The 27,581-nt window shown below is 34.9% G+C and overlaps 1 protein-coding gene across 12 annotated transcripts in view; it reads right to left on the reverse strand.

The window, feature by feature from the left end:
• The window catches only part of ppip5k2 (diphosphoinositol pentakisphosphate kinase 2), a 47,497-nt gene that overhangs the window by 4,906 nt on the left and 15,010 nt on the right, over positions 1-27,581 (reverse strand). For 3 of the 12 annotated variants that reach the window (XM_051120769.1, XM_051120768.1, XM_051120767.1), the window contains exons 8-28: positions 25,813-25,914; positions 23,874-24,035; positions 23,657-23,778; positions 23,309-23,410; positions 22,115-22,201; positions 21,907-21,982; positions 21,678-21,787; positions 21,197-21,282; positions 19,590-19,715; positions 19,385-19,506; positions 18,591-18,773; positions 18,243-18,384; positions 16,790-17,013; positions 16,502-16,629; positions 16,089-16,203; positions 15,864-15,971; positions 14,388-14,504; positions 13,092-13,262; positions 9,608-9,781; positions 6,026-6,098; positions 3,862-3,981 (exon numbers count right to left, since the gene is read on the reverse strand). In XM_051120769.1, the coding sequence (XP_050976726.1) occupies positions 3,862-3,981; positions 6,026-6,098; positions 9,608-9,781; positions 13,092-13,262; positions 14,388-14,504; positions 15,864-15,971; positions 16,089-16,203; positions 16,502-16,629; positions 16,790-17,013; positions 18,243-18,384; positions 18,591-18,773; positions 19,385-19,506; positions 19,590-19,715; positions 21,197-21,282; positions 21,678-21,787; positions 21,907-21,982; positions 22,115-22,201; positions 23,309-23,410; positions 23,657-23,778; positions 23,874-24,035; positions 25,813-25,914 (2,650 nt within the window). Of the gene's footprint in view, positions 1-3,861; positions 3,982-6,025; positions 6,099-9,607; positions 9,782-9,915; positions 9,958-13,091; positions 13,263-14,387; positions 14,505-15,863; positions 15,972-16,088; positions 16,204-16,501; positions 16,630-16,789; positions 17,014-18,242; positions 18,385-18,590; positions 18,774-19,384; positions 19,507-19,589; positions 19,716-21,196; positions 21,283-21,677; positions 21,788-21,906; positions 21,983-22,114; positions 22,202-23,308; positions 23,411-23,656; positions 23,779-23,873; positions 24,036-25,812; positions 25,915-27,581 lie in introns of all 12 variants that reach the window. The other 9 variants (XM_051120775.1, XM_051120773.1, XM_051120770.1 and 6 more) reach the window with 6 other exon arrangements.

The raw sequence follows: 27,581 nt of genomic DNA on the forward strand, positions 1-27,581 counted from the left end.
TTAATGCATGCATGATTCAAGGGTCGGCCGATATTAGCACACAGAAGAGTAATGACAACACTAATTTATGCAATGCAAATCTATTTCACTGGAGTCCTGCTAGCATCATTTTAGAAAGATCTGACACATTTTGATGTGTAAAGATAACTTGTGACTGAGCCTTAAAGATTTTTCAATTAATTCTGGTGTCTTGTGTGAAGATCACTATAATGTTCTAGGTGCATCTGCAAGGATCAGATATATAATCTGCTAATACATGTTTGCTACAAGTAATTATAGCAAATAGTATTTTTAGTATGTTATATAGAAATGAACAACTGAACATTTTCACTAAACATTTATGCTTTTGTGTATAATCAGATTCTTAAAATATTTAATTCCACTGGATACCATTTCTTTGTAGAAAAAACCCAACATACAATCTAAAACAGCTCATATCATCCCCATTATGCATTCATGTAGGTTTTTTAGATCATGCTTTCTAAGGTTAAAGTGCTATCATTGTCGCTATGCTTTCTTTTCTGATCCACAACAGCACTGCTGCTCCATGAACAACACTCATTAGCCATGAAATCTCAGATTTCTTCAGATATTCAAACAAATGTTTAAAGAAAAAAAAAATCAAGACATAAAAGGTATGTTAAATTCTATTTCTCCTCAAATAATAGCTACAAAGACAGAATGACTGCATTATTATAGTTGCACTTAAACACATCCCGTTGAACAGTTTCTTCACAGTCACTGCAACTAGAGACTAAAATTATGTTTTTGGCTTTTCACAGACAGATACAACTGGCTAAACACATTAGCGTTAAAGGGTTACTCCACCCCAAAATGAAAATTTAGTCATTAATCACTTACCCTCATGTCATTCCGAACCCATAAAAGCTTTGTTCATCTTTGGAACACAAATTAAGATATTTTGGATGAAAACCAGGAGACTTGTGACTGTCCCATTTACTGCCAAGTAAACCAAGTAAATACCACTGAAAGGCTTGTCAGCATAGCATCTGCCATCAGTGGTTAAATCTGAATTTTATGAAGCAATGAGAATACTTTATGCAAAAAAAGTTATTTAATTACTTATATTTGGAGAATATTCGCAGGATGCAAACTGTATTCGCTATTCTGTGTCAGCTGCACCACCTGGATACATCTTCTGTGTTCTTTACGCTTTGATTTGAATGAAAACAACGTATCTGTGTAGTGCGGCTGACACAGAACAGAGAACGCAGTTTGCGCCCAGTGGACATTCTCCAAAATGGCGCTGAGGTGACGCAGATGAGATGAATTGTTGAATAAAGTCTTTTCTTTGCGTACAAAAAGTATTCTCGTCACTTCATAAAATTCAGATTGAACCGCTGATGGCAGATGGACTATTTTGACGATGACTCTTGACAGTGGTATTTACTTGGCAATCAATGGGACAGCCACAAGCCTCCCGGTTTTCATCCAAAATATCTTAAATTGTGTTCCAAAAACGAACAAAGCTTTTACGGGTTTGGAATGACATGGGGGTAAGTGATTAATGACAAAAATTTTCATTTTGTGGTAGAGTAACCATTTAACAGAAACCAGCCTCTTGGATATTGGTGCATTCATAAAGACAATTTTCTTTTGCTTGCGCATACTGATTTACTGCTACAGATATTGTGCACATTGTAGACCTGTCTGCCCCATTCAGATAAGCTTAATATTAAAATAAATAATACATTTAAATAATAAAAGAAATAATATAACAAATCAATTTTACCAAAAAGCTCAATTAAAGGTTTTTTGTTTAAAATTTCATTCAATGGTAACAATATCATTACATAAATCTGTTCCTGCCCTACTTTAAAGCCCTATTCGGACAGCAGTTGTTTCTCATGTGGACATCTGTAAAAATAAATTTATATATCACCTCAGTGATTAAACTCATTGATACCAATGGCAATTTATTCACAGTGGAGAAGTGAGTTTTGCCATCCTATGAACCTGGGAACGCACTGCTCATGTGGCCACATAATTTGTCTGCTGTAAATTACATTTTTATTTACAAATCTATCTATTTATTATACACATCTATTTATTATTTGATCATTTTAATCTCCTGTTTAAAAATAAGAAAATAGTTATACATATGTATATCATTAGACGCGTTATAGTTATGTATATAACTGTATATAATACACATTTTAAAATTACCTGCTGCTGCCATAATAAAGACCCATTATGAATGTCTACATGCTTTTATTCTGCTTCCACTCGAGTTAAGAAATACTGTTCTCATAAATACTTTCCAACATTTCAGAAATTATTTTGCATGCAAGTACAACAGCTGCCGTACCGTGTTCGGTAGTGGTCAAAAAATATATAAATATTGAATTTTTAATCAATTTTTTCTTGTAAACTCAAAGATGCGATTTCAGGCAGCAACTTTGGTGTTTGTCAAAAAACAGTAGGTAGTTTGGCCTGGGATTTTTATGAGGGTGGTGAGTAAAAAACATTCTGGATTCGTACAATAATAAAATCACCGACCACTCCCTGTAAATGGTGAAAATAACTTGCATCCCCATGAGAAACAATTACCTTCCGAATAGGGCTTAACTCAACTATATACTTAATTCAGAGCTGAGGCACTGATTTGCCGGGAAATTTGTCCTAGGATGTTTACGTTATGTCCATATTCTTTCTCCCAGAACACTACCATAATGTATTTGAATAAATGGAAAAAAAAAAGAAGAAAGTGTCATTTTAAATTTTACGTTCTGCACTGTAAAATCTTACTAAATGAAAAGTTAATGTCACCAAAATGTTAAGTTAAAGCCTAAATTAAATGTGTTCATCATATAAAGCGTGTGTTCAGAAGACTTTGCTTGATTCGTCTGGATTACATTTACCATGTTTTAATGAGCGATTTTAAATCCTTAAACGGTTGCATGGACTTTCAATGTAGGTACAGAAATCTCTCAGGATTCATTAAAAAAATATTTGTTTGTTTTGAAAATGAATGATGAGTTGGAACAACATGAGGATGAGTACAATGATTTTCATTCATTCATTTCTAATTTTAATGGTTGCACTTGATTTAGTTCAATTTTACCTATGCCGTGTATTTACATAAAGTTAATATTTATTAAATATTGCATTTTTTTTTGTGAACTCAAACTAAATGTTTGTCACTCAATTACTCTAAGATAATTTACCATAGTATCTTTGTGTAACTTAAATAGATAATTTAAGTTACATGAAGATACTATGGTAACACAACTGCAGGGAAAGCTATGAAAACTAAAGGTAATTTTCTTGTGATCCATACATGAATTTAACAGACTGACAGCCATGCTATTTGCAGTGTAGGGTATAGCAGAAGTGTTATGGTACTCACTTATATAAAAGAAAAATAAAGTAAAAAAAAAAAAGTATCAAGTAACATTATTTTACAAACAGGCTCTTGAGACAAATTTAACATACTGTACAGCTTGTGTTACACAGGACGTGAGAGAGACTACACAGAATTAATTGAATTAACAAAACTATGTTTTTTTTTTGAGGGACTATGGATTACAGCTTATCTTATTATTATACCGGATTTTCATGAAACTTACACTATGTACAGATCATACCATACATTTCCTGCAAAGGAATATAAGGTGCAGGACTCAAAAAAGATCCTGAGGTTGTTGTAATGTAGATTTTGCAGCATCAGTCAGGGCAGACGGGCAAAACAACAAAAAGATGACTTATTTCAATGTAACTGGTAGAGAACGACCCGAGCTCCGCAGCTTCGCACTAAAAACACAAATAAGACTCCAGGATTCCTTAAAAACAGGGACGGGGATTCACCATTAGAAGGTGTGTGTGCGTGTTTGCACATACCATCTAAGAAGCCAGAGGAGGTCAGCTTTTTACGGTGTGCGTGAGCGTAATCTTGTAGGTTAGGTGCACTGGAGGAGCCGCCCAGCACCATGGTGCTAAACAAGCCAGCACAATGAGACCCTGATGGGAGTTAGAGAAGATACATACAGCAATCGGGTGTTCCAAGAGACACACCTCGCAATGCATGCAGCATGCATTTCTAGAAGATTCTTGCCACAGAATGAGTAGTGCAGCCTCAATGAAAGCATCCCATAATGACAGTAATGTCTTTTGTCAGTGCAACCCACTAAGGTAAACTGATCTTCAGAGGAGCTCACTTTTAGAGCATAAACTAAAAAACACTCAGCGATCAATAAGACATTGGGCTTTAGGGTCACATGACGTGACAGATCAAGCAAAATGAAAGAGTGTAACACACTATACCCATCTACAATCATATTTACTACAACTGCTGTAAGCAATACTGCATTATTACCCACCGCAGAAAAACTATTTTCACGACTATACTGCGATATTCTGCATCATTCCATTTCAGATGCGACTTATCAGTTACATTTTAACAATTGTGACCCTGGACCACAAAACCAGTCATAAGTAGCATACGGGTATATTCGTAGCAAAAGCCAACAATACATTGTATGGGTCAAAATTATTGATTTTTCTTTTATGTCACAAATCATTAGGATATTAAGATCATGCTCCATAAAGATATTTTGTAAATTTCCTACAGTAAATATATCAAAACTTAATTTTTAATCAGTAAAATCAGTAAAATTACATTGCTAAGAACTTCATTCAGAGAACTTTAAAGGTGATTTTCTCAGATTTTTAAATTGTTGTATCTAAGCCAAATAATGTCCATCAATGGAAATCATCAATGGAAAGCTTTCAGATACTATATAAAACACAATTTCGGAAAACTGACCCTTATGACTGGTCCAGGGTCACATTTGGTAGAATCACTCAGTATTGAATCAAATCAATCTGTATTGCTGTGAATGACCAGCTGACAATAAACTTCTCAGGTAGCAGTGTTTATAGTATTTAAGCAAATTTTCATCACTATGCAGTGTCACTTATATTGTAACTAGTAAAATTATGAAAAATCCTTTGATATGTGACATCACAAAGAAAAAACTAAATCACACATGCTCTTAATTGTTTGAAAGGTTTTCACTAACTTTGTAACAACTGACACATAAAACACTTTCTTTTTTGGTAATGTGTCCATGAGCTACCTTTAGCCCCCAAACAACATCCAAATTTTAGTTTTAAATATATATGAATATATGTGACCCTGGACCACAAAAACAGTCTTAAGTAGCATGGAAATATTTGTAGCAATAGCCAACAATACATGGTATAGGTCAAAATGATGGCAAAAAAAAATAAACAGTAGGATATATAAGATATTTTGTAAATTTCCTACCATAAATATATCAAAACTTAATTTTTGATTAGTAATATGCATTGATAAGAACTTAATTTGGACAACTTAATTTAAAGGTTTTCTCCACATTTTGATTTTTTTGCACCCTCAGTTTCCAGACTTTCAAATAGTTGCATCTCGGCCAAATATTGTCCTATCGTAAACCAAACATCAATGGGCTTTCAGATAATGTATAAATCTCAATTTAAAAAAACTGAACCTTATGACTGGTTTTGTGGTCCAGGGTCACATATCAAGTAAAGTGCACATCTTAGATCCAGTAACTGTCCTTCCACAAATACGTATAATTACACAGTAAGGCAAAAGTATATGCTTCAAACCGTGTGTATATACGGCCTACAAACACACAAAGGACATTACAAGCATATATGAGAGTCAGCACTGTATTAGTCAGCTGTGTGGCAAAAATCTTTGAACAGTGTGTTTCAGAGTAAAGCTCACTGCGATAGTATTACACATTCAGTTCTATTTCACAACCAAATTAATTGGTCATTAAGTTTGAGAGAATCAAGAGAGAGCAGCCACACCAACATCATACACACAACAGAGATTAGAAATGGAACGGCAAAACATTACTTGGACATGTACAACCAGGACAGTATGTCAGAGATCCTCCGTAATGAACATCCAACAACATTCTGGATATTATATGTCTGTTCGGTTGGTAAATTAACATTACGAGTGTGCCGTGACATCCGTGAGTGTTCGTCTTACCTATTCCAGTGGTAAGCTTGTGATCCGCGTGCAGTCTGCTGGGTCTGCTGTGGCTGTTGTTTTCTGACAGAACCTGAAAGAGCACAAGCAGAAAACAATAACTACTTAACAAAACGTTACCTTTATTCATCTGGTAGGAATATTCCAGATAGACAGATGTTAATAAGCAGCACTGTAAATATGTGAGTTCACAGCTCTATACACCACAAAGAAAACAAAACCCAGCATGAGGAAACAGAAATGGACCATGCGTTAAGCATTGCCACACAGACTCCATTCCATATCAGAAACAGGAAATGAGATCAGGAATGCAGAAGGGTATGAGGACAAACATGGCAACAGTTTATAGAGTATAATCAAACAAATCATATTTCGTATGCATTCATGTAAAACCCAACAGAGCAGGGAACAGCCCGGTTATTTTTTTCCTCTGTTAAAACGTTCATTTCAGTTTCATGCAAAACCGAACAAAACTTCAAAATTATGAATCTACTTTAGGGGAAAAAAGAGGTTATCCTTGGCACAGGAAGAGGGTTATTGGACAATAAACAGCACAGAGGTCTCTATGCCATCCTTCATGTCTGAACAGGCTTTACCTGACGCCTGTATCAATCTTGGTTTCCCATAAACCCTGACAGTTCAAGTCACAGATTCAGCCTAGTTCTCAACTAAAACAACAGTGGCATCAAAAATACACTCAAGGCACACATTAAATATGTTTTTATGTCATATATCAAGGCACTTTCAATCTATCTGAAAGATTTTGTTTACAAGATAACACATTTAAAGTCCCCCTGTAGTGAAAATTCAGATTTTTATGTTGTTTATTTGTCTATGTGGTGTTTTTAATATGCTTCTAGTCAAACCATGTGCCAGTCCATTTTTCAGCATCACTGCTGAGTATTTTCTCCTTAAAACGGTGGTTTCCCAAAGGCTGTCCCAGAAATGCGGTTTGAAACAGCCCTTTTATTGCTACGTTACAAACTTCAGTAACCAATCACATCAAAGGATAGATTCCTATCATTAGCATGCAAAACATACCAATAGGATTGCAAAACCAAATATTAAATAGAGCATTTAATAGAGCACAACCACTAGGCGCTAACCGCTAACTTGAAAAATAAACCGCGGTAACAGTGTAAAAGTAGCTCAGAGTCAGACGTATGGAGTTATTTATGTGCCATAATTAAACAAACAAATACAGCGTTTTGAAAATAAACACAATCTGCTTTGCAAAGGAAAACTTGACTTTCAAACAAATATATATATATATATATATATATATATATATATATATATATGTGTGTGTGTTTCAAATATATATAGATTTTATGAGGAAATCTTGGCTTTCTCACAAATGTCTGCAGGCAGATTTTCTCACAAATACCCTTCTGAAACAGCAGATGGCGCTATCGGTCAATTTACTCTAGTCTCCCGAGACCTGCTCGGTCACTTCCTTGTTTTTCCTAAGGATGCTTATTAACATCCAGTGCTGCTTGTTTTCATTCACTGCTTCAGGTGAACTGATTTACTGTTTGTTTAATTATGGCACATAAATAACTCCATACAGAGGCACCTCTCCCGCATTGCCGTCTGCACTTCACTTGCACATGCTCGTGGGTGCGAACTGGAATCACAAACTAGGCTGCCTTTGAGCCTTCAAGGCATTTTGAGGGCGCAATATCGTCAAGTACGTAACTTTAACAAATGTTACAGTATCCACTGTAGTTGTCCGCTAGTAAAAACAGTTTTATCAGTCATGATCCACGTTTTGCCATTATATTGCGTTTACTACAGTTCAGTTTATGGATCAGGGGGCTCTGGCTGGCGGGGATAATTTGCATATTCATAGATCTGCGTATAGTGAATGAGGCAGTGTGGGTATAGTAACATTCAAGCTGTTTTAAGGGATGAGAAAATTATTTTCACAAGAAAATTTAAATATGTCATTTTGATGATCAAAGATCAGTTTTAGGGGATTTTGACTACAGGGGGACTCTAACAGCAATTATTTGAAATAAAGACCAGTTAAAGTGATGAACTATGTCTACAGTTATTCTTCTAAGATTCCAGTGTCAACCTGAGGGGAACTAATTGCATATCTACTAAAAAGCACACTCTATTTCAGGCATTTTTTCTTAGACAATGACATTTTCAAGTGTGACTAAAGTGTTTAAATTCTTTTTGGAGCCACTATATTTAGTTGAAAATTTGATTGAATCTGTGCCACCATCTTTAAGTACTTGACCGAGGTTCCCACTTTGTTATAATGTTGTGTAAAAATGACAGGAAAACTGACATGGAACAACCTGACCAAGCAATCTTGCAAAACAAAGACACAAGCATAATTATAACATGTGGGTTATAATTATTGTAAAACACAAAATTGTGATGCTCACTAAACGTTAACCACCATAAACAATGTTTTTGATTTATACTCTTGCTAAGAGCTTCCTAATGAACTGTGTAGACAAGAAATGAAGATCTGGCTGAAGACAGGGACCAATGAATATTAAAAGATGCCAAAGCAGAGACAAACTTCTGTCCTGGAAGAGATGAGTGACAAGCAAAATCCACCCTACACATACATTTCAATGACACAAATCCCGCAGCAGCCCAGAGGTCAAATTAAGTTTTTGTCATAATTGAAATGGAGCAGGATGCAAAGGACAGCTAATGGCACAGCAGATGAATGAAAAGAGTTAAAGAGAGTAGATTGGTGAAGACAGAGCAATAAAATATTGAAAAGTTATCATGATATAATTAGTTTAAGGCCTGAAGGAGCAACAAAGACCAAAAGCATCTTTTTTATAACCAAGTGGATACAAATCTGTATTTTTATTCTACATGGTGTGAAATTCAGGTCTCATAAATAATAACTGCATTAGTACGCATAACTTAAGTTTTGAAAAAATAAAATGTAAACAATTTAAAGTCAACCTGAAATGGCATTTGCAACCCATTTTACATTCTTAAAATGATGTATTTCTGAGGATATTCAACAAGAAAAAAGTGTGGGGCAAGACTTCAGTTCATCCATCAGGACACGCTCATACTAAACGTAATGAAATTATAGCGTTATCCATAAATAAAGAGTAAAATGTGGCTGTTTGGCATGTGTGATTTTTTGCAATAACATTCACTTGTGAATAATTCACAATAAGGTCAAGAAACATGCATCAGTTTTTCAAATTTTAATTTCATGTTGACTTTAAAGCGAAACTAGAAAACCATTGGTCTGTAAAAACAAAGACTGGGTGTTAGTGTTGTGACATTACTGGGTATTTTTGTCTAAATAAGGAACTACCAAATTTAGTAATAATCACAATCAATGGGGATATTTAAAGAAGACACATGAAGAAAATACATCAGATCATCTTCCTCAAAGACACTGTAACTAGACCACAACTGGCAAAACTGAAATCAAATCAACTCAACCAAACACGTGATGAATGAGGTAATAGCGCTCTCTTTTAATTCATCTGCTCATTAGGTGTCCTTGCTTACCGCCGCCGCGATCTTGAGTGTGAATGAACAGTACGTTAGTGGTTGGTGTGAAGAATGAATTAAATTGGTAAAAACCTGTTGCCATGAGCCAAAAATACTGGATGTGAAAGCCAGTGATTTGGGGGAGACTGGGGAGGAAGTTATTTGGTCCCCTGATCTGCGTCTTCGACGCCCAGTACCAACACCACAGGTGTAATGAATCCAGGTACCTATAGAGTCAGGGCTAGACACACTCAGGGGGCTCTCTTCCTGGAAGTGAGACAGGGGGCAGAAACAGCACAGTCATGCAACGTTAACAACAGTCCGGCTACGTGTCCACCAACATTCACTACCAAGGCCTTTTGCTCAACAGAAGACAAAAACACAGCTTAGTGTGCTCATACTTTGCCAGCGGGCGTCTTGATAAAGTCTTTCTGCAATGGGGACTAAAAAAGAAAACAAATAACAGATGGTGGCAGTTTTTTTTTTTGTTTTCCAAAATAATACACATTGGTGGGTGACAAAAGCTTTGAATCGAAATATGAAAGACATGCTTTTGCACCCAAGCTATTATATGCACTCTACAAGGCTGAATGCAAACTGAATGCTTGAAACAATAACGTGACATTTATAGAGCAGGATGTTTTCATTTTCATGTCACACTGTACAATAATTCCAACAAGTCATAGAACAACGTGACCACGAGTAAATGAGAATTTTCAATTTTGGGTGAACTATTCCTTTTCTTAAAATTCTTTTTTAGAATTTTTAAAACATCATCTTTTGCATTTCACAGAAGGAAAAAAATCTACAGGTTTTTTGAAACAGAATGATGACACAATTACGTTTTTAGGTGAACTACCTCAGTTACTTAACTTTGATCAACCAATAGACCAATTTTGAGTAGACGTCACTTGCAGCTGCGCGCGCATAGTGGTTGCAGAAAAATACTGGTAACCAGTGGAGGTAAATGGGTAAAATCCATGGAATAAGAGAAATAAAATATTTTTGTGCCTTTTGATGTCAAAATCAGAATGCAAATAACTTGTATACAATACTGTCGTTAAAGACGCCATTTGAAGCTAAATGCAGGCGCTTAGACAGACTATGGATGAAAACTGCTCTGATTACCCTACTTACTTTACTTTGATTACTTTTCAAAGCATAAATTTGATCTAAACAATAGGTCTACATAATATTCACATATGCTGTTCATAGGCGATATATTGTATCAGCCCTACAGTTACAGCATTAAATATTATTTAAACCTGTTACTATTAACATTTTACATAACATTTATTTATTTTATCTCACATTTCTGACTTTTTTTTCTCGCAAATGCAAGTTTATATGTCCTTATTCAGACTTTATAATTCGAGTTAACTCAAAACTAGTGAGTTTGTTCATTCTGAGGAGGAAAAAAGTCAGAAGTGTGGAATGTAAACTCCTGAGCCGAGGGGAAAAGAGAAAATGACAAGCTGAATTGCGAGAATAAAGTCAGAATTTTGAAATATTAAATACATTTTACCTTTGTAATTCTTTTATTTCATGGCTCCATAGACTGCCACTTGAACCGCCCACAAAAAAACGCCTTCCCTGTTTTGGATTTGTAAGACTGTCCCACTATTTAACATCAGTTTTGTTGAATAACAGTGCTTTTCGCTGAGTAACAAGCTCTTGTAATATGCAGAGAACATTTAGAAAATTACATCTAATCAATATTATCTATAATCTTTTTAAATCTAACTATTTTGTACCGTATCCGTGTAATTCTCTAGCAATAAAGGCTATCCCTCCCGGGTCTTCTGCAACCATGATGCGTGCATCCCGAATGTTTACAAACCGATAATTGGTCTATACACTGCATTGTAACTTCTGCATTTAAAACTCAATTTAAGTTTTTCTTTACATCTCATTAAATAAAGGGATAATCAATGGCTAGGTGTGCATGAAATGACTAATGCATGAGATGGAGTTAAAGAACCACCTGAAGCAAAGCAGAGAAGAGCAGGACATTTATATGAATGATTTTGAAAGAAAGATCTGCATTTGTCTCTCTACCAGCTGTAAGTTTAATTACTTCAAAAACAGTCATGTTACCACTTTGCTGATTTTTTTTTGCTAAACTAGTAAACCTATTAAAAAAAAAAAAAAAAAAAAAAAAAAACAGTCAGCGTTCTTTTGAAATGCGCAGTGTAACTCTGACTAACTTTGACTGAATACAGAGATCATGAAAATTACAGTTTTGAGAAGTCTGAGGACAAAATCATCTCTGTTATTATATTTTAAAACTATAATGCAATGTGTAATTCTATAGATGTACAACATACCCAGAGCATCAACGTATAACTTTGCTTCCATTTTGAGTAAATATAGACACTGTAGATAAAATTACACATGTAAAACTGGATAAAATAAAATATAAAAACGTCAAACTGATTACTAAAACCAAAATTCATATGGAAAGAAACTTGAAGTGAAAAGACATGTTAAGGACATGTAAAAGCATATTCACATTAAGAGTGACAGTGTTGAAATTGATGAAAATTGCAAGCACTTTTTCACAGCAATGTATAATGTGAATGTCACAGCAATGGAAAAATATGTTTTTTAAAAATGGGATTCTTGCTATACACAGCACATTCGCTACCAGCGAAAAGTTGAAACACTTATTTTGTTTATTGGGATTTTAAAACCTTTAAATTTAAGCTTATGCTTAAATGCTTGAAATCAGTTTGGAAAACAAATTTCAGAATTTGAATTTCTGTTCATTTACAGTAAGGTCTCATTGTTAACATAGGTAAATATGAACTAACAATTAACAATACCTGTGTAGAATGAATATTAATTTCAATTTTAATAATATATTTTTAAAATCAAAAGTTGCATCTGTTAACATTAGTTAATAAGAATAATAACAAAAAAATGTGTATACACCTGTATTTTTAACTAGCTCCCACAAAAAAATATATCCACTGAAAAAAATGGTAACCTAAAAAATTAGCTTATTTAAATCAGTTGATTTTACTTAAAGAAAAAAAAATGTTATTTGCAATTACTGAATTAACAAATATATTAGGTCTCACCAACAGAGCTAATTTAAAAGGTAAACGGCTGCAGGTTGCCACTTTTTTACAGTGTGGCTCACTCTTAGTTTATGTTAGCTAATGCATTAACCAATGTTAACTAATATAACGTTACTGGAAAGTGTTACTTACTTTCTTATTTAAATTACTATTATTTAAAAAAAGTCTGCAGCATCGTATACATACACATATACATATATACACACATACCCACACACACCTACCTATCTCCCAAAATGCAAAAATGCATTAGCACACTACATAGTGATGCATTGTTTCATCGCAATTTGCTGTAAAATGTGAAGTGTGTAAATAAGCCTTGATTTCGTGACTGTCTCTGTCTAATATACATCTATATTTGTACATGTGTATAGAAACTTTCAACTCTATTATCAGAGAATAATAGTAATTAACTGTGAATGACTTAATTTGATTACTTTAACAAACTGTTTAGAGACCCTTTTTTTATAACATAATGCTGTGTAAAAACTTACTTCCACAGAGCCGATCTTTTTGGAGCGGGGAAGAGGGGACTTCCTGTGGATGTAGATGGGATCTGACACCATGGGGCGGAACATCATGAGAGCTCGATCCGGCTCATCACGTTTAGCACCACCGGCCTCCTCATCACTGTCATTATGGGATTTCTTCTTGGAGCCCTCATTCTGAGACACATTCAACATTCATTTTAGTGAAGATTAAAAAAAAAAAAAAAACACATGCAACTTAGAAATACTGCAAATGAAAACACTGAAAACTATATAGGGGAAATAGGGGATGAAAATAACACTTTTTGTTTAAGCATCAGTAACTCAGTGGTTGTTTGTGCTAGATCTCTCAAACTTTGATATATGGTAGCCACATTTGTCTACTACAAAGAAAACTCACTTGGACATGTACTGCATAATCACAGATTAAGTCAGTTAATGTCAAATACAAAGAGTTCTGCTGTTACAGCCTACTCCACTACAGGCTGGGGACAGATGTAACAGTGTGAAGTAATTTGCTAAAATAAGACCCACACTTCCAATTTATGCAAAAACGTGATTAAAGAACAAAGAATAATCCGTTTTTTTTAATAAAGTGAACCATTTAAAGTGACAAAATCATTATACTGTATTCATTTTAGGACTTTTGGAAATGTCAAAATGCGCTTAAATTCTTCTAAACATGCACAAAAAGCATATGTGCTTATTTGAGGCAGATAGGGTTTTTATCCAATAGGATGCACATAAACTATGATGGAAACACATGAAAACCTCACATGACTTTGCCTCAATAGAGGATGTGATTGGATAACTGGGCTCATTGGAATCATCATAAGGAGTTGGTTGTAACATTTTTATTGAACTGTTACAACTATCCACACCCCAAACAGCCATAACATAGCAAACTGTTTAAGCATGTAGGTTTTAAGTTAGCATGAATGAAAAGTAGCAAATTAAACTAGAGAAACAGCTACTTTAGGTTATGTAAGATAACTGTATCTACAACACAATGATTGCTAGGTAAAAAAAATTATCTTAAATGTAAAAAAAAAGTAATCTTTCTTGGAGTGTACGATATTGACGACATCACCACAGCTCCTTTCTGACTTGTCAAACTGACAGTGTTACAACTAAACCCATGTTTCAACACTCCCTGGTCTCCCCCTACAATAAAATACATACTATAGCAACTCCTAATTGTGATGGAATCTAAGCAATCCCAGGAAAAGCAAATGAAATGTGAAATGTGCAGAATAAATTATGAATTAAAAAAAAAAACAATAGCCATTAGTCATTGCTAACCTCTCTAGATGCTGGTCTATATCCAAATCCAGATGGCAAGTTTTTATCTTCTTCACAGCCTTTAGCTCCAGGACTGAAATGAAGCTCCACATGGAAACGATCCTCTGATGAAGGATCCTGCAAATCCAAAGCTCTCATTAACATGCGATTAACAGGGTCACATGTCTGTCCTCATACATGCCTTAATACACATTGGAAGACATATGAAGTTAATTATCTTTTTTCACAATTAAGTGTTAGACCTTGTATAAATTCACTAGTTGTTGAGTGACTTGTCAACGAATTTTTTCTAGAAAGTTGATATTGTTTAAATAATTAGGTTTAAGTGTCTTAGCATATTTCTTAAGTTTACCTAAAACTACCTTAAAAATACTTTCTAAAATTACAACACAAGCACATTTCTTTCAAAAGGTAAGTTATAATGTAAGTTTTGCATGTTCAAAATATGACCTTGCATGTGCACAATTATGGCAGATAAATCATTTAATTTCTTGGATATTAAAGAAGTCCACTTCCAGAACAAAAATGTACAGATAATGTACTCACCCCCTTGTCATCCAAGATGTTCATGTCTTTCTTTCTTCAGTCGTAAAGAAATTATAAGTTTGAGGAAAACATTTCAGCATTTTTCTCCATATAATGGACTGATATGGTGCCCCGAGTTTGAATTTCCAAAATGCAGTTTAAATGCAGCTTCAAACGATCACAAATGCGGTTGTAAACAAACCCAGCAGAGGAAGAAGGGTCTTATCTAGCGAAAAAAAATTTTATTAAAAAAAATACAATTTAAATACTTTTAAATCTCAAACGCTCGTCTTGTCTTACTCTGCCTGAACTCTGTGTATTCTGTTTCAAGACAGTTAGGGTATGTCGAAAAACTCCAATTGTATTTTCTCGCTCAACTTCAAAAATCATTTCAAAATCATCCTGCATCGCTGCAGAAGTACAGACCCAGTCTTTACAAAGTGAACATGCAAAGAAGATCAAACACCCTTAACAAAAAAGGTAAAACAGCGATATAGGATGATTTTGAAGCTCAGGGAGAACATGAGATGGGAGTTTTGACATACCCTAACTGTCACGAACCAGAACAGAAACAGAGTTCAGGGAGACCAAGACAAGATGAGCACTTGACATTAAAAAGTATATAAATTGTATTATTTTTATGAAAATACAGATCCTTTTGCTAGATAAGACCCTTGTTTGAAGCTGCATTTAAACTGCTTTTTGGAAGTTCAAAATCGGGGCACCATATCAGTCCATTATATGGAGAAAAATCCTGAAATGTTTTTCTCAAAAAACTAATATCTTTACAACTGAAGAAAGAAAGACATAAACATCTTGGATGACAAGGGGGTGAGTACATTATCTGTAATTTTTTGTTCAGGAAGTGGACTCCTTTAAGACAAACACTGTTACTAAGCATTTTATTTTTGACTTGTGTTATTTAAAAGCATTGTTCTGATATCCTGGTACCTTGTTTGGGTCTTCATACAGCATGATGACTATCTGTGTCATGTAGTTTAGCTCGCTGACTATTTTGAGGTAGTCCATGGCTCTTTTCCACTGTTCATCTCTGGCCTCCTGAGGACAGAGTCAAACAAATGCATTCAAGTAGTTTTGCTTTCCATAGCAAAAAACCATCCAGGATATTTTTTGTACTTGAAAAAGCCTTAGAAGCTGATATTAATAAGGGCATACATCACAGAGGGCTCCATAGCGCAAGATCGACAGCAGTGAGTGTACGTGACTCTCACTGGTGAAGTAAAGTCTTGTCCGCACGTGGCGCTCTGGAGACATGACTCCTCTGGAATATCTGCGGACAGAACAATCAACCCAAAAGCCATTTGGTTTCACCCATAACCTCAATTCATGCATTTAAGAGGTCATGACATACAGTTTTGTTTTTTCTCTCTAGGGTCAACTTACGACGCAAGTATTTTACACAGTATTAGAAAGCATTTAAAATAATCTGACTTTCCACTTTGTCTTTGACTTTATGAATGAAAGACTTGGGTTTTGGAGCTGTTTCTCTCTTAAGATTTCAATTGCCAAGACTGATAACATCGACTACCCTGAGTCCAACTCAAGCAACAAAACAGACCACGTCTTACACTGGATGCAGTTTATTAACAGTGTCATCGTCTTGTGTCCTCTGTAGATCAGAGCGGATCTTGCGAATTAGAGGTGTGCAGTAACCTTTGGCTATGTCCAGTTTTTCAGCTTGAGAAATGCCATATTCCTGACAAGAGCAAATAAGGACAATTACCAAAATATATTTTATTAAGACAGCAGACAAATTGTGCCACATACACTTACACAAGCTCTCATAATGAATTCATTTGATGTTCGACTAAAAGCAAATGGAGGAATTAAAAAACTTAGTAAATAAAAAAGGGCACCTGTGGGATGACAATGTCAGCCAGTGCTTTGGACAGCCGGTAAATTTCCATGGTGTTGTCGAGCTTTAATGAACTGTTGTGCTGCACGTCATATTTGATGCAGTCATAGATATCAGGTATCTTGCTGATGTTGTATCGGCCGTTCTTCATCTTGAAATCCTTCTCAAGTTTAGACCACCGACGCAGCATCAGCTCAAGAGTCTCACTGTGGTACAACTGGATATCTGTTTAAAAAAAACCATCATATTAGATGTCACCAAACACATACTCTCTGTCTCCCTCCAAAGATATGTCAGCCTACCTGATGTTAGCATAAGACTGAATAACTTATACTTGATTTTAAATCTTCATGATGTTGATAATTAACAACAAAATGGCTGCACTTTAAACAGATCAAAAACATGTGAGGATGAAATTTATGTTGGAATCAAACATTAAAAAAAAAAGATTTTGTCATAAAAAGGTCAAATAGCGCAACCAAGATGCATTATTATAATTTATTATTCATTTATTATATTCATTTATTATAAAACCAGTAAAATTTTGAAATATTTTTACTATTTAAAATAACTGTTTGAATATATTTTAAAATGTAATTCATTTTTGTGATCAAAGCTGAATTTTCAGCATCATTACTCCAGTCTTCAGTGTCACATGATCTTTCAGAAATCATTGCTGATGTGCTGTTCAAGAAAAATGTAATATTATTATTATTGTCAATATTTAAAATAGTTCAGTACATTTTATTCATGATTCACTGATGAATAGGAGGATCCAAAGATCAGCATTTATCCAGCTTGCAGTCAGTATAATTTTTATACTGATAGATAAAATATAAGGAGATAATATATAAATTAATACTTTTATTTAGCAAGGATTTAAATTGATCAAAAGTGAAGACGACATCTGTAATGTTACAAAAGATTTCTATTTCAGATAAATGATGTTCTTCTGAACTTTCTATTAATCAAAGAAAAACAATTCTACTCAACATAATTATAATAATACTAATAATACATGTTTTTTGTGCAGCAAATCAGAATACTAGAATGATTTCTGAAGGATCATGTGACTGGAGTAATGACGCTAAAAATTCAGCTTTGAAATCACAAGCATAAATTACATTTTAAAATATGTTCAATTAGAAAACAGTTTTTTTAAATAGTAAAAAATATGTTTTTAAAATAAATGCAGGCTTGGTGAGCGAAAGAGACTTTGATAAAACATTAAAAATCTTTTTTTTTTTTTTTGACTGGTTTTGTATATGAATCTAAGAATTGCAATTCAAAAATGTTAAATATGTTCAAACATCAAATTGCTATACATCTAAAAAGCATTTTTACACATTAATATATTTAAAATGACCCAGTAACTTTCATTTATACACAAGTTGTAAATGTATTTGTTTAATGCTTTAATAATGTGCATGCACAGTTTTTTACATCACGTCTACCTGCTGATTTGGGGTCTTCCATTCTCTGGCGGATCTGCAGCGTCAGGTTCTGAATGAGGGAGTAAACCTTATCACACGTCTTCACAGGGTTTTTAATCATCTGCATGGACTTCACCAGTGAGGTGCTGGAGGTGGGCGCCAGCTAGTCCAAAAATAAAACATATCATCACTAACAGGAACAGAAAATTCAAATAATATGGAGGTAAAATCTGAAACGACTTTTAGGGGTAAAATCACAGTTGCATCAATATTTATTAATTCAATAGTCTAATGACAATTACTTTTTAAAAGATGGTTCCCAAATCTATTAATAAGCATGAAGTATTATTGTTCCAGATTGTCCCTGACCTTCTCGTAGTCTTCTGGCGTGAAGTCTCTGTCCTTCTGCAGAATCTCATGAAGTCGCGCTTTGACTTTCTGCTGGCAGCTGCTTAAGGAGTCACTGTCACTGTCCAGCAGCCCATTCATATTCGCACTTTTTACCATCTGCACCAGGATGGGCGTCAGCTCACCCTCTAATGCCAGCAGGCCCTGAGGACACCAGATTTAATCTTACTCTCATGTAATAATAATAAAATAATAATACTGAAATAAATATATATATACTAAAATAAAAAATGAGGGCTGTCAAAATAAGCTTTAAAGCATGCAATTAAAAAAATGATGTAATAAAAATGTTCAAAAGTATTTGCGCTTTTAATATCAACACATTCAGGACACATTAAAATTGTACTTCTGCACCTTAATCAAAACTGCCAAACAAATAGTATTTTTCCTTAAATTTGACTTGAGCTGAATAATGAATAATATTGTCTTCAGCAGAGCCGTTCATATCTAAATTGAATGAAATCATAATTAACTTAATCATGAACTTATCATAATTGATGAACTTCACAGTTTTTGAACTGCTAATGACAGTTTAGAGCTGCTTTATATTTGAATTTGTCTCATATTTAATGAAGTTGGCATTACTGATTCCCTATTTATTACAGAGAATCTGCTTTGAAGCAATCTCTATTGTAAACAAACAAACCAAAAAATAAACGTAAAAATTAAAGGTGACTGAATAGATTGACAGCCATAGTTTCTTAATCTTTCATATATATAAGACCCAGTGGAGAAAATAAAGGTGGTCATGCTACTTTTGCAAACGCTGCAGCGGTCATCTGAACGCGTCCTTCATCAGAGGCGTAGATCTTCAGGTCATGCCTGTATGTGCTGTGCAGACGGAGGAGGCCACAGCCGGGAAAGCCAGCATAATCGCCTGAAACGACGGAGAAAAACAACAGAATAGAATAATGAGCAGACATATGAAAGACAATAATGAGCACAGTGAGAGTACGGTACCTTGTCCTCCAGGGTACATACACCTAAAGGCTCGACCAAGCTCTTCAGCCTGTACCCTGCCTGCTGGAGTCAGCTCTCCACCCCACTTCAAAACCAGCAAGAGTGAAGGGTCGTCCCTCCGCACATCTGAACAAAAACACACGCACATCAGCCTTGGATGCAACAAGCATAAACAATTCATTAACCATCTGATATTTCACAGACCCCTCACATTTCAATTTTCCACGCCCATTTCTTTTACCTTTTTTAAAGGAGTGAATGACCAAAGCTAAAATATGAGAGGGGTGGATTTCATGACCCTTCAAAGTGACACCTAAGACCGCACTAAAATAAGCCTCATTTATAGTGCTGTGCAACTATTACACATGATTAATCACATCCAAAATAAAAGTTTTAGTTTACAAAATGTATGTGTGTGTACTGAGTATATTTATTATGTATATGTACAAGAGGTAGTCAACGAGAATGCTATTACCACCGGCAGCTGCAAATACAAATCAGTCACTTGTTATCTCTTGTTACCAAAATCACCACCAGGTGGAGCAAAGGGACGCTTGACACCAAGTCAACATCATAGACTGTAAAAAATATGGATGTAGTGTCTGTGACGTCACCCATAGGTTTGTGAAGAGCATTTTTGAAGCTCTTAGTGGGCGGGAGTCGGCCGTCGCCATCTTGGAATCGCGTCACTGCACGAATAATTGAAAATGTGCAAAGAGGCGGGACGTGGGTGGAGCTGGTTGATGAAACCACGCCCACCTAGTGCAACGGTGGTGACAGCAGCGGCAATCCACCTGTCAGTCAAGTGGCCACGCCCTAAATTGTGCCAAACTTTAAGGCTGAATATAAATTCAACGAACGAGTTATAAAAAAATTCACCCCCCTCACAGTTGACATGAAGGGCAAGATTAGCTATATAGACCAAAACCACTTTTTGTACCAGGCTGTAAACATCTTTTTCCTGCTGTAAAGTTGGGCATTTTAACATGGGGAGTCTATGGGATTGACACCCTTTTGGAGCAAGTCTCTAGCGGCCAGTCGATGAATTGCAGTTTAAGTCACTTCCGTGTTGGTTTCAATAGAGAGAGCGGGAGGTTGCCGTTTGGTTTCAACACGTTCACATTTTAGCTTTTCAAAGTCTGTGATTAAAGCGCCACTTAGCAGTAAACGTTAGCAAATACACATTTCAAATCATGCCGCTGCGGGAACGCGAATAAAGTATTATTCTGGATGAGTAACATCTGTAAATACACACATGCATGGATATATGTAAGATAATGTTATATATGTTATGTTTATTATATTAAATATATTCATATACAATATTATTGATTATATCAATAAAAATACATGTAAATATTTTAAAAATTATATACTGTAAATGTGCACATTACACAGATATATATTACGCAAACAAAAACTTTTTTTGTATGTGATTAATCATGATTAATCATTGCATAGCACTACTCTTTTATACCAAGATGTTTTTAATAAAATGTAACTGATGTTAAACATATATAAAACCATGTGTTCAGATAGAAGGCCTAAAGAAACAGTAAAACAAGCAATCATAACCAACCAAAAGACACATGCAAGACCATTCCTACCTTCCTCTTCACTAGACGTTTTAGGGCAGCCATGTGGCAGATATGTTAACTGAACCTTACGATTAATACCAGAGAAATGACCGTACCTGAATAAACAAAAAGAGATATCAGAAATAGGACAGAAACATAGCTGTATATTTGAATATAATGGGGCCAGGCATGTTCATCAAACGATTATATCTTTTTACTAGCATAGTGTGAAGTTGATTCAAAGATGATAATAATTTTGGTGAGGATCTGATGAAAGCTTTTTCAGTAAAATTTAAAATAGAGAGGGACAGTATTGCTGTCTTTAAAACTTTTCAGTAACCGTCATGGCCTGTTAATATGACATTTGAAGAGATTCACCCCAAAAAACAAATCGGTTATCATTTATCCACCTATTTGCTGTGCACATTTCATTCTCTTGTGGAAACAACTACAAACCAGAAACCATATTTGTTGCTTGGCCCCTAATAACATACTTACAAGACCCACTTACATTTCAAGGACTGTTTTCAGCTGCTCAAGCTTTGCTTTGCTCTCCTCAATTTCTGAATCGTTATTTTGGCCGAGTTCTACCAACAGCTGCCTGGCAATGTCTAACACTTCCTGTCCGATTTAAACAAATACAACAAAACTCTGAGCAAATCAGCTAATCTTGAAATGAATGTGTGAAGATATGTGTGATGAATAATATTTTTTGCTAATTACTAAAACAATTTTTTTACTTGGAGCTGCTTTGGCTTTTTCAATTTAAGTTTTCCACTTTTGTAACCTTCACATTTTTCAAAGAGGTCAAAAAACCTGAAAGACACAACATGAGAAATTAAAAAAGACATATACAGTAGTGGTTTGGTTGTAACTTGAATTTCATATTTTGTTGGAAGTGAATGATGAATACAGGTCAGTGACAGAGAAGAGGTGAAATGTCTGTACCGCTGATGTCGAACTTCCATTTTCATCTTCTGTTTGGGAGTTCTGTCACCATGTCGAATCACAGCAATCACACACCTCAACTCCATCCTGAAAGTCATATGGCAGCAACTGAACAGATATATACTTATATAGCTTTTACAGAAATAAAAAGATGTAAATCAATACATCAGTATTAATATGCAATGCTACTACATGTTAAAAAAGAAACAGTTCCCCTGATAATGAAAACGCTGTTATCATTTACTCACTGTCATTCCAAACCCATATGACTGACTTTCGTCTGCTCAACACAAAAAGCAATAATTTAATGAATTCAGCTGGGTGAAATCAATAGAATGGCAGCACAGTGTGACTCCGTGTACCACTTAAAGGATCAGTTTAACCAAAATGAAATTTATTTACACACCTTCATGTCATTCCAACCCAAGTCCTTTGTTCCTCTTCGAAATGAAACCTGAGGGATTTCGGTCTCCCCATTGAAAATACACGACAAATACACGAAAAATTTCATAATTCCATATGAATCAAGTGGTTTAATTCAAGTCTCCTAAAAAAGACATGATCATTTTATATGAGCAACAGATTTAATTTAGGTTTTTATTCACATATAAACATTGATCAACGCACATAGAGCACATCAAATATGGCAAATAGAAGCTCAAATGTGGTTTGCTTTCACGCCTCAAGCAAGGACGACTGAGCCTCCATTTAGCATATTTGATGTGCTCTGTGTGTTGATCAATGCTTATATGTCAATAAAAACATAAAATCTGTTCACATGAAGCAAAAATGACGATCGATTACATTTACAATGCTTTTATGACATTTTGAATCATCAAAACTTTGGTCGAGGGACATAAACCTCCGGATTCATTCAAAATATCTTCATTTGTGTTTGAAAGATGATTGTCTAAAAGGTTTGGAACCACATGAAAGTGAATAATTGATGACAGAATTATCTTTTTCTTTGGTGAACTATCCCTTTAATAAAGTACACAGCATATCGCTAATTATTTTTGGTTTTGGTAAAAACAGAAAAAAGTCATATGAGTTTGAGACACAAAGGGTGAGTTATTGACAATTTCATTTTTTGGAAGAACAATAACTTGTTCAACAATAAATACGTATAACATTTTTAATGTAATTATCACTACAAGTTTAAAACAGTGTCTGTCTTTGCTTGTAAGCACATACATAGTCCCAGAGGTTGTGGGAACTATGGGAATGTCCTCTGCTTCTAAAGGTATTGACCACGGGATCTGAAACTGTGGAGCCAGTTCTCTCATGATGATATTCCTGTTGGGTAACAGAAAAACTATATCAATTTAGTATCAAGTGTGTTGTGCATTAAATGTACGAATATGTTTCTATGTTATTATAACAAAATTGCAGCAGTTTATTTCAAGAAAGAAAATACATTTTTTGCATATGACAATAAAAGATAAGATTATATCTTTGTACCTAAACAAATAGTATTAAAGTATATTAGAAACTAGAAGTGATTCTGTAAATTGATATTTTGCATTTGTATGATGTACTGACCCCAGGATTTTTGCACAGTCATCATAGTATTTCATGGAGTTCTTGACAAAGCTGAAGCCATTGACGTCACAGACGTATGACTGGCCGTTGGCACGAAGCAGGTCGAACCCACACACTGTTTGCTATAAATGAGAAGTTGCTGGCACCTTATGACCAACTTTCTGATATAAGGCTCGAACTATTAAAATGAGTATCATAACTCAACATCTTCATTTACCTTGAAAGCCAAACAGACTTTCCATGCAATGAGCTTTTCTCTGGCATTGAGGATGACTGGATATCGGACCTCTTTCCCCTCACTGTCTCGTTCCACTTTCCCATCCAGAGCTGGAGATTTACGGGCCTCTGCATGGGCGTAGTCTGGACCTACAGTATACACCTGATGTGAACAAACACAAGGAAAGCACATCAAATAATGGCATTTCACTCATCAGTAAATCAGTGTCTATAAACAACTTTGCAAGTTGCATATGGGTAGTAAAATTCCTTTTGAAACGTAATATGCAAAATGGCAATGCAATATGTAAAATGGCAATGTATTTCTGTATTTAAATTTACAATTTCCCAGATCATATGTGCAACATTTAGTGCAAAATGAAAATTCAATTATATAATTTACACTTGCCATTTCCTATACTAGATTTAATATGTAAATTAAAACCATATTTTAGTTGCAAAATTAACATGAAAATGTATTACAAAAAATGATCAGATAAGTTTAACATGTCCAAGCATTTAAATGCTATTTTTCCTAAATGCATTAAGACTTGTGGGTAGGACACTTGGGACTGCAATTTTTGTATTACATTTTCATTTTAATTTTGCAACTTATAAAGCATTAAAATATTTTTTTAAATTTACATATTAAATCTGTAGGAAATGGTAAATCTAAATTACATAACTGAATTTTCATTTAGCACTAAATGTTGCACATTGTTGGAAAATGTAAATTTAAATACAGAAATACATTGCCATTTTGCATATTACATTTCAAAATGAATTTTGCTACCCATACGCTTCCATAAGTTGCAGCCGTAGCACAACTGCACAATCTGAATGACTGATTTTTAAGAAAGTTAGAATACATGTACAGGCTGACTAGATGAGCCTGTGTGATGAATACTGTAAAACTGTCACAAGGTGCCACTATAATGAACTAATTCCTATTTTTGCTAATTGCTTTGGACACCTACTGTAAACCCATCCTGTCTGGAAATTATTTTACAGTACCTATTATAAGAGCAAATCCGTTTAGACTCTATTATCTTAGCTATAAAGCTTTTAAACTCGGATTTAAAAAGAGATATTTAAGAGTTTATGTACTTTTCCTGTTCTTTTGTACTTTTTTTAATATACCGATTATGTGTCAAAGGCTACGTGCACACTGCACACATTAGTGCTCAATTATGATTTACTGCTGAAATCAGATTTCGTTTTGCATATGGCTGTTCACATTGTTCACATCAGATTCCAGTGTGAACTGATCACAGTCCTGAACTGACCCGCATGTGCAAAAAAACAATAAGATGGAAGGAAGCGTGTTGTCATAAGGAAGTAAACATTTGTAAGATGATGTTCCGCAGTGAATTTGCGAGCAGAGCAAAATTTGTAAATATTTACCGTACAACCCTTTAATTTTACCTTGTATAGAGGTCACTGTAATACACCATAAAACAACACCAGACTCTCTTCACTGACTACTGACAGAAAGATTGCATGAATTCCAATATGACAAATCTGAGGTTGCACTGCAAAACGTCTGACCTGAAACACATTTATGACCAAAAGTGGCCCAAATCAAAAACATCTGATTGTATGTAGTCTGTGCTGTTCACAATGTCATGAAAAACTACATGATCTGAGCCACATATAAGCAAAAAAAAAAAAAAATAAAAAAAAAAAAACCTGATTTGTGCCACATTCTTCTGCAGTGTGAATGTAGCCTAAATGGTGTAATCAACTTGGGAAATAAAATCTGAAACTGAACAGCCAGACACAACTCAAGAGTTACACATATATCTCACATTTCAAGCTGCTTTGTGAAGAACAGAATGAAAAGAACGAGAAAAAACCCTTCCTCTTAACAAACATCAAAATATTCTAGTCACTTTGATGAATCAAAATTACCAGCATTAATATATAATATATTTCTTTACCTTCACATCAGTTCCATCTGTAGGCATGAACTCCTCATAGATGTAGGATCCAGTCTTTCTGACGTTACTCTCGGGAGAATAGACGCTACTTCTGCTGCCAATCTGAAACAGACGTAAAGTGATCAGAAACCGTAAGACACACACATCTGCTCAACACAGCAGTTAGGATGAGTCTGAATGATCTGATACAATCAAACACAACAATGGTGTTCCAGAAGTAAAATTATGCATGTACTGTATTTACCGTGATAACATATAAGCCTTACCAGTATAAGTCATATGTTATGCATTTGAATAAGTGTTTATTTGCACCACAACACCCTAGTCATTAAACACAAACCAAGAAATGGCAGTGTTATGCAAGTTATTAAAAGGGTCATGAACTGAGAAATCAACATTCCCTTGATCTTTTCACATATTATTCACATTGTACTATAAAATTGTATTGAAAATTTGAATGTGCCACTGATATTATTGACTTACTAGCACAGATACTATCTATACTATGACAAGGGGGTGAGTACATTAACTCAAAACTGTCTTGTTAGTCGAAAAACAACTTATATTGAAGCCAATCTGTTGTGTCACTCTATGACATAATAGTGTGACTAAACACCACCTCTGCAAAAGATCACCGCCTGCTTCTACAGCACTGTCTGTTTAGCCCTGCCCACTGATTCTACATTACCGCAGATTTAGCCCCGCCCATCGATTTGCATAAATAACACAAATTTATAGTAAATAACAAGAGGCAAACACAGGTCTATGCAGAAACCAAATTGTAAAGATAGCTCTGAAGACAACAAGAGGCTTTACAGTGCCAAGTTGTGGAAAAACAGTCCTTGCATTGCCTTTGTCAGTAAGAATTTGAACTTGGTCCTTTGTTCACTTCGTTTTACCGCTGATTTGTTTACAAACAAAGCACACTTTAATGTAGGATTTGCAGAAAGACTGAAACTAAAAGACAACGCTGTGCCGAATATATTGGATCCGACAGTAATGTCGCACCACACAAGAGTGAGCAACTGTTTTCATTACGTGGTCACTATTGCTTTGTCTGTTATTATAGATCATTTGATCTATATGATCTACATGTACTGAGCATCTACGCAATTTTAACCCAAATCACAGCAGCGTACATCAGTGAAGGATGTAGGCTGTCAAACATACACAACTGTTAGCCAATCATAGCAGTGGGCATTTACTACTGAGTCTACAATCCGCCACACCTAGTCACACCTATGTGTTCTGATGAGAGGGTTAAAAACTGGACAGAAAACAGCCTATTACATCTAAATTATGATGTCTTTTGATAACATTAAGAGTGGACCTCAGAGAACAGTACAAAATAATAAAAATGAAGCAATGAAGCAGATCAGCAATGACTACTCGCTCATAAAAAGTATTGCGTGTTATGTTCTTGAGTCTCTATAATGACAACCAATAAATTTGCATACATTTGATTATTTTAATAGAGAACAAAGGCTGCAACTAATGAATATTAAAAAAAAAACTGCTATTCTAGTGCTTCTGTCAAAACAAACTGAAGGCTGACAACAAATATACTGTATGTATGCACAGTGGCTCGACTTTAAGCTCTGTTCACAACACCAGCAACATGCAGCAATAACACAACGTGATTGCATTCATTTTCAACAGCAAGCTGACAACATGAGAGACAGCAACTGTTGCTGCCTCACACAATCAGCAGGACGCACATTTATCAGAAAACCTGACAGGGCAAATCATCTTAAACTATACACTTATGT

The sequence above is a fragment of the Labeo rohita genome, chromosome 10 (assembly GCF_022985175.1).
Source record: "Labeo rohita strain BAU-BD-2019 chromosome 10, IGBB_LRoh.1.0, whole genome shotgun sequence".
Taxonomy (NCBI): domain Eukaryota; kingdom Metazoa; phylum Chordata; class Actinopteri; order Cypriniformes; family Cyprinidae; genus Labeo; species Labeo rohita.